The sequence below is a fragment of the Aphis gossypii genome, unplaced genomic scaffold, assembly GCF_020184175.1.
Source record: "Aphis gossypii isolate Hap1 unplaced genomic scaffold, ASM2018417v2 Contig01103, whole genome shotgun sequence".
Lineage (NCBI taxonomy): Eukaryota > Metazoa > Arthropoda > Insecta > Hemiptera > Aphididae > Aphis > Aphis gossypii.
The window spans coordinates 8,779-17,727 of NW_026083462.1; the positions used below are offsets into that span (position 1 = coordinate 8,779).

Sequence of the window (8,949 nt, forward strand, 5' to 3'; positions counted from 1 at the left end):
ACGTGTACCTTGGACGGAAAATCAGAAGAAGTTAACTACTTCACATTTTCAAAAACATATTATGTTAAAAGTACCTCCAAAAAAAAAAGAATGCGAAGAATTTATTAAAAAAAATAACAAAATTATGACGGGTAAAATAGCTAATTAGAAATTTTAGTAATTTTACAAATGATTATATTGTAATATCGGCTTTTTATTCATTATTTTTCAGGTAAAGATTGGCGTAAAGTAAAAACTTTTGTCTACAACATTTACAAAAAATAAGAGCTATTTAATTAAGTACCTAATACATAATTTTATATCATAATAATTTTTTAGGTTTTTTGTTTAATACAATGTTGAATTTTATTTTATTATAATTATAATTATACTGTATAAGAAGCTACAATGGATTGAACATTAATATTTTACTTTGTATTTTACAATAGCCTGTACTTTCGAAAATATAATTTTTATTTGTTTCTGATTACATTTAACATGTCTACTTTTACACAAAATTTTTATTAAAATGTTCTAATTGAAAACTGGTAGTTTAAAGTTAGCACTGATTTAACATTTGGTCATTAAAGAGTGGATTAAACACGAAAAATGCATTAATACCTACACTGATCATTATTATAATATAAATAAATAATTACAATAGTTATTTTATTATTTTAACCATCACCAAGGCAAATAGGTTAGGGGTAGCGACAACATAATGGTATTTTTTGCTACACTAACCGATAATTTCTAGCGCGCTTAAATATTTTGCTACCATTAGGTATTTAGTTTTATTAATTACAGCGACGTTACGATTAACGCTCTGCTCCCGACCATTAAGAATAATACAGTAAAATAATGGCAACGTTGCACGGACCTCATAGAGTCGATACTTTGAAATAATATACAGAAAAGGATCTCTTATAGTCGAGTAGATATGGTGTTTAATTAAACATACACTGGATCTCACAAAGTCTACTACATTATGATTTTTAACACGAATATGTCGGTGTATATAATAAGTAAGGTATATCCAAATATATATTTAAAATTTTATGTTTTGGTCCAATAAGAAAATACCTATTTAAATTCATGGATCTCACAACGTCACCATTTACAAGTGGATCTCGCAGAGTACCACAAGTCTGTATAGGTGTGTGTGTGTGTGTGTAATATTTAAAAAAATAATACAATACAAATTATTACCTTTCCAGCCTTAGACATTTTAACTTTTGGTTCAGTATCATTTTTTCTTTTTTTATTCTGCATTTTTACCGGTTTTAAAGAAGATGACAGTATTGATAGCATACTACTTTCATTCTATTATTTAATAATAATATATTAATATCATACATACACCTACATAACCAAATAGGTATAGGTACTTACATCATCATTTGAAGAGCTTTCGCCTGCAGATACATTAGTATAGTACGACCTATTATTTTTTATATATATTAAATATACCTTAAATAAAAATGATAATCAGTATAAGTTTAATTTTTAATATAACAGATTGTTTAAAAAACATTTACCTGATCAAATTGTGTTACTTGGTTTGTTATCGACTTGTAGCAAACGGATATATTACGGTATGAAACGACGAAACATAAAATTTATAGACAATGTTGAGATTTAACACTAACTATAATCAATGTCTACTGATCACTTATATACAGATTTGTAAGGTTGTGGTATCATATGGTGTGATCATAGTTTTACCTAATCTATAAAATAACTGGTAGCGTTGTAATATGGCGTGATCATAGTTTTACCTATTCTATAAAAAAATTACTGTAGTCAAAGTTTAATATAGCGTGATCATATTTTTACCTAATCTATAAAAAATATCTGTGATCAAAATGAAATATGGCGTGATCACATATCACACCACTGGATCAGACTATAAATCTGGTTCATAATCATTCAATGTTTTTAGACTTATAGTCATTTACAAAGTGCTCTTGAGTAGGTTATAGTCTATTATCCTCAGTCTTTCAGTACTTGTGTAAGTCGCTGACTTTATTACAACACTATCATCAAGCAAGGTTTTTGATATTAGTTAAGTTTTATTAATAATTAATCTAAATTAAATACAATATTAATTTGAAGAAACAGTTTGATTCTTAATTCATTTTTAATTGATAAACTAAAACCTACTTATTCAACGCAACAACATGGACCGAGGTATTCATCAAACTATGCAGCAAAACAATAAGTAAGATAAAATACAAATATAATTAATTATAAATAAATATGTTTTAATAATTTACAAAATGTCAGTGAAATAAAAAATCAGATGAATAATGAAATATTTAAAATATAAATTAATACATACGTATAATATGAAAATATAAATAAAATGAATAAAATATAAAAAAATAAAATTGGTTGAATTCAAATTCAATATTTAATATATATAATAAAAGTTGTAAAACACGATCAGATTAAAAAATATATGATATAAAATCAAAGTTAAAAATTATTATTTTATTTGAATATTGTTTATATCATTATAGATTAATTAAGCTGCTAGTGAATCGGTTAGTCTTAGTGAACAAATATAAAAGATATGATCATATTTATTTATATATTTTTTTAAAAATAATAAGTTATGTGTCTATAAAATATTTATATTATTGATTATAAAAAAAATATGTTTTAATATTTTTCAAAATTTCAGTGAAATAAAAATCATATGAATAATGAAATATTTAATATCAAATAAATTCATATTACGCATAAATAAAAAAAATAAATCAATAAAATATATAAAGTACATTCAATAATCTAAATTTTATATAAAATAAAAAATTATGAAATCAGTATTTTATTTTTATTAAAATATGTTTTAGTAATATAGATAAAAATAATACTATGATACTATTAATTGATGTTGTTTAATTACAGGCAAAAACCAAAAAATAAAATAATTATAATTGATTTTGAATTCAGCAACTATCAACGTACAGATTTAATACTTATTTCTGCAGCTATATCACAGACTAACGTAAAATCTGAAATTATTCGTCTACGAGGTCGACCTTTAATATCACCTGATGGAAGAATAAGATTAATGAATAATTATTCATATACAAAAACTAGAGATTTGCTACTAAAAATTTTTGAAAAGAAACCAGATCAGCTTCAAGTTATATTAAACGAATTACATTTAGCTATGAAATCAAAAACGTCGAACCTAACTACAAGCTTTTTAAAAAACTATCTTGATTTTAATAATCAAAATGCAATTATTTTACTATGGAATGGTAATTCAGATAAAAATATTTTACAAAGATTAGGTTTTAATACAAATATAATGTAAAACGGTAGATTTTTATCGTTGAAGGAAACTCATGATTCAATTTGTAATCAAAACCATGATATAACTTATATACACGATGCAGTTAGTGATGTAAAATTAACGAAATGTATTTTCAACCATTTATGTATAAAAAACAATTATCAGTTTATATTAAGTAAAATAATAAAATAATATAAGTTCTTACATTATACTAATATTGAAAAATTAACCTCATCCGTTAAAAATAATTACAATCGATTTTCATTTTAACAAAATATTAACATGTCGATTTAATACTTAATTTCTACAGCTATATCGCAGACTTACATTAAATCTAAAATTAAACGACATTGAGAACGACCTTTCATAATATCACTTGATGGATGAATAACATTAATGAATATAATATATATATATATAAACCAGAGATTTGATACTAAAAAAATTTTGAAAAAAAACCAGATCAGCTTAAAGTTATAGCCTACTAAGTTAATTATTTATGTATAAAAAAACAATATTATCAGTTTATATTAAATAAAATAATAAAATTATATTGACTTATCTTTAATAACAATAGATCGTAATTAGTAACACAGTAATATTTTAAAAATTAACCTCGATCGTTCAATGGTCAACGCTATTGATTGTAATAATAATAAATAATGACTTAATAAGCATAAATGGTTAATACGTTTTTTTTTATTTAGTAATAATAATTTATTTATTGTTATTTAATGGTAAATTTTATATTATTATTATTATTATTATTATTATGTATTTATTTTTAATTACAGTAAAATACAACGAAATGTAATATCAAAAAGAACACGTATGAACGTAATTAGAAGCGGACTTATTCAATTAAATCGGTTTAAAAAATGTTCAAAAACGTTTGTTTTAAAAAACGATTATAATTTCATAGACTTTAATCAATTTTTTGACTACGGTTTTGAAATGATTGTTTGTAAATTAAAAAAAATGACACAACAAACTAGTATTAAATTTAACTTATATCTCGACTGTGTTTATGTACATGTGTTAACACAGGAATACCGAGATATTTCATTTAAAACAGTGAATGTGTTGGCATATACAAATTCAAATTTCGAAAATTTATTAAAAAAAATGTTTGATAAAATTAACAAAGAGGAAAGTAATTTTGTAACTAAAGGAAGTGGTTGGAGTTTATATTCAATTGATGCATTACAATTAAGAATCAATATTGTAAACTCTTTAACCGGATCTTCTTATGTAATTTTACCAGAATGTATAAGGAATAAGAAAGCTGTTATAAATGTAAAAAATAATGATAACAAATGTTTCAAATATGCAATTTTAACAAAATATAATACTCGTTCAGATAAAACTAAATTTAGTAATCAATATTTTAAAATACTTGAAAAAAAAAGTAGATTAAATTTTCATTGTATCGATTTTCCGACACCAGTTAATCAAATTAAATCATTTGAACGTTTAAATAATGTATCAGTTAATGTTTTTAGTTTAGATAATAAAAATGTTGTTTTCCCATTATATATGAATAATGTGGAAAGTAAAAACCATTTCGATCTGCTTTTAATTAATAATGGTATAACGTCACATTATTGTTTTATTAATGATTTTTGTAGACTTATTCGTAATCAAAAGACGAAACATAAATCTAAATTAATTATATGTAAAAGATGTTTTACAGTTTTTAGTAATATTCCTTGTAAATTCAAACTATGGGGTATTGATGGGTTAAAAAAACATAAAAAAATTTGTGGAAAACATAAACTTGGAAGACCTGTAATGTTTGATAACGGTGATGACGATACTATTTATTTTAAAAATTTTAAAAGATCTCAACGAATACCTATAGTAATTTATTCTGATTTTGAATGTTATTTAAAACCTATAATAAACAACCAAGACATTAAAACTAAGACATTGATAACTCATAAACATAAACCTATGAGTTATGCATTTTACGTAAAAATAGATTATGACATTATACCTAAATATTTAATAAAAAATATAAAATTCCAACAAAACTTCATGTTTATAGAAATCGTAATGCAGCAAAACATTTCATAAAGACAATGATAGATATAGGTTCAAAAGTGTGTAATCTTTATAAGATAAATATACCCATGGACAAATTAACTGTTGATGAAGAGCATAAATTTCAAAATGCTAGATTATGTGAATGCTGCTTCAAATCATTTAAAAACGATAATTTATTTAAAGTAAGAGATCATAATCATTTTACAGGACGTTTTAGATCAGCTGTTTGTTTAAATTGTAATTTTGAATTAACTAATGTTTCATTTATTCTAATATACTTTCATAACTTAGTCCATGACAGTCATTTTATTGTTCGTGAACTTGGTTGTAATGAAAATGATATTCATGTAATACCTAATTCATCAGAAAAATATATATCATTTAGTAAAACTATTCAAGATAAATTCAATATAAAATTTATTGATACATTTCGTTTTATGTCAGAGTCTCTTAGTTCACTAGCTGATAATTTATCTGAAGACAAAACTAGATTTAGAGAAACATTAAAAATATTTTCTTTGTCGACATTAAATTTAGTTACACGAAAAGGTGTGTTTCCTTATGAATATATTGACCATCCTAATAAATTAAATGAAACTTGTTTACCACCAAAACAGTTTTTTTATAATTCATTAAAAGATGAAGATATTAGTGATGAAGATTATGCGCATGGTCATAAGGTTTGGAAAAAATTTAATATAAAAACATTAGGAGAATATAGTGACTTATACTTAGCAAGAGATGTATGTTTACTTTCTGATGTTTTTGAAAATTTTAGAGATCTTTGTTTACAAACACTTAAACTCGATGCTTCACATTTTATGACCGCTCCAGGATTTGCATTCGATTGTATGTTAAAACATACTAATGTTAAATTAGAACGGCTTAAACAGTATGATATTCAAATTTTTCTGGAGAACGGATTACGTGGTGGAATTTGTCATTCAGTTAAAAGACATGTAAAAGCTAACATTCCTAATATTCAAAATATTAATTATGATTCAAACAAACCTGTAACGTGGTTAGCTTACTTGGACTGTGTAAATCTATATGGAAAATCAATGCTATCTGCTTTACCTCATAAAAATTTTGAATGGTTTAACGATTTGACAATAGATATAACACAAATTGAAGATGATGCTGAATATGGTTATATTTTAGAAGTAGATGTTATTTATCCAAAACAATTTCATGACAATCATAATGATTTCCCATTTTTACCTGAGAATAAATGTCCTCCCAATTCAAAAGTAAAAAAACTATTAACAACATTAGAATCGAAATTTAATTATGTAGTTCACTATAGAAATTTGAAACAGGCCATCGTTAATGGATTAAAAGTGAAAAAAGTTCATAGGATTCTGCGTTTTTCACAATCTCGTTGGATGGCACCATATATAAATTTATGTACAAATATGAGGGTTAAGTCAAGGAATGAGTTTGAACGACAATTCTGGAAACTGTTAGTGAATAGTGTCTATGGAAAATGTATGGAAAATGTAAGAAAACGTAAGTCAATGTTTCTAGTATCTAACGAAAAAAAAGCACATCGATTAATGTCAAAAACAACATTTAAAGATCGAACTATATACACAAAAAATTTAATGGCTATTCATATGAATAAGGAAAAAATTAAATTTGATAAGCCTATTTATGTAGGATTTGCAATATTGGATATTTCAAAGTCGATAATGTATGATTTTCATTATAATGTAATGAAAAATATGTATAGAAATAAAATTAACATTGTGTATTCAGATACTGATTCGTTAGTTTACGAAATAAGAACTTCTAACTTTTTCGATGACATAAAACGAAAATTATTTTCTTACTTTGATACTTCAAATTATCCGAAAAATCACTATTGTTCTAGTGATCACAGAAAAAATCAACCAGGTTATTTTAAAGACGAATTAAAATCTGAAATCTTATTAGAATTTATTACTTTACGTCCTAAACTCTATGCATATAAAACAAATAAAGATGAAGTAAAAAGAGCTAAGGGTGTTAAAAAATATGTTATTAATAATCACATGAAGTTTGACGAATATTTAAATATATTAAATGCATATATCAATAATTCAGCTAGTCAACAATTATGTAAATCTATGAATTTTATACAATCAAAACACCATTTTGTTTATTCTAAATCTATAGATAAAATTGCTCTTAGTGCGAATGACTATAAAAGGATTATTATGCGTGATGGTATTAATACTATTGCATATGGTCACTATCGTTTAAAAAAATAGTTTATTTTATTTTTTTTAATTATGTAAAATTGATATAGTATTAAATAAAAATAATAATATTAATAAAATAAAATATAGGATAAATACAATTTAAAAAAAACAAAAAACGTTATTTATTCATTATTTTTATTTTTATTACTAAAATGCATGTTTAAACAATTAGCTAAACAGTATAACATTTAATTTTTCAGAATGAACAAACCTAGAATATTCGTTCAAAACCTATAATTCCAAATTAGAAATCGATATTGAAAATCTGAGTGAACTCTATTTTATTTTAGACAAAGTTTTACATCGATTGCCAGATTAGTAGGGATATGGTAGTAAAAAAATTAACGGATTTAATTTAATTATAACATTCGGTAATCAATTAAAAAATAAATTAACATAAAAATGAAATAGATCCAAACATTGTAATAATAAAATGGTTTATACAATTAAAATAATAAATATTGATTGATACATTTCGTTTATTTACTATTTTAAAGTATCGTTTACATCAATCCACGAATTATGACTGTTGTTAAAACCTAACCATTTAACATATAATTTGTTTTTATTTTTTTTTATAATACGTTCAATGAGAAAGGTGTCGGGAAAAAATGTTTTTTTTAATTCTTGTGTATAAAAACAGCCTAATATTATATTATTTGAACTATCTTTTAGTTGATAAGTTAATGGCCCAGACAGCAAATTCTAATTGTAATAAGGTTCTAGTAAAGTTTTATATTTAAGATCAATATTCTATTAACATACCATACTCTGTAAAATAATATTATTCACACTTTCTATGAATGTTTAAACTTCTTTTTTGGCCAACTTTACAACTTTAATACAATATTATTAATTAATTAAATATTTTCAGAACTTTGTATAAAGATTTTTTAAAAACTTGAATAATATACTTCTAATATTTTACCAATTTTATCAAAACATGATTATAATTTTAAAAAAAGATTTTAATAAGTCAATTATAACCTTTTGGTAAAATTAAAGTTTTTTAATAATTTCAGAACCATATATATATATATATTTTATCATAATTATAATCAGTTTTTCTCTATTATATAAAATGATATATAGTATTCAGTAATCAATAAACATCAAATTTAAGCAAAAAAACAATTCACACTTTGAAAATGTAGTTTGAATATACATAATAAATGTACATTTATTAAATTAATTTATGATTTTTAAAGAAATTCTGGTAGTTATAATATAGTGAATTTGTTTTTCTATTATATATATATATGTATATATATTAAACACATTAATGCTTTAAAATAATGGTTAACTATATATAAAACCAATAACATTACACTATACAAGCTACTGAGATTTTAATACATAAATAACTAATATATT

General features: G+C 23.2%; 1 protein-coding gene across 1 annotated transcript; it reads left to right on the forward strand.

The window, feature by feature from the left end:
- Positions 1-2,159: 2,159 nt before the first annotated feature.
- LOC126555790 (uncharacterized) lies at positions 2,160-5,362 on the forward strand. The gene is made up of 3 exons (XM_050210667.1): positions 2,160-2,200; positions 2,938-3,174; positions 4,081-5,362. Exons 1-3 carry the CDS (start codon positions 2,160-2,162, stop codon positions 5,360-5,362), a joined length of 1,560 nt encoding a protein of 519 aa, XP_050066624.1.
- The last annotated feature ends 3,587 nt before the right edge of the window (positions 5,363-8,949 follow it).

Bases quoted from the DNA above. Each gene is read 5' to 3' on its own strand.
- LOC126555790 (XM_050210667.1), top strand. From the start codon at position 2,160: ATGGACCGAGGTATTCATCAAACTATGCAGCAAAACAATAA. The intron at 2,201-2,937 runs GTAAGATAAAAT...TTTTGAATTCAG, and splicing joins ACTATGCAGCAAAACAATAA to CAACTATCAACGTACAGATT. The intron at 3,175-4,080 runs GTCGAACCTAAC...TTTTAATTACAG, and splicing joins TTAGCTATGAAATCAAAAAC to TAAAATACAACGAAATGTAA.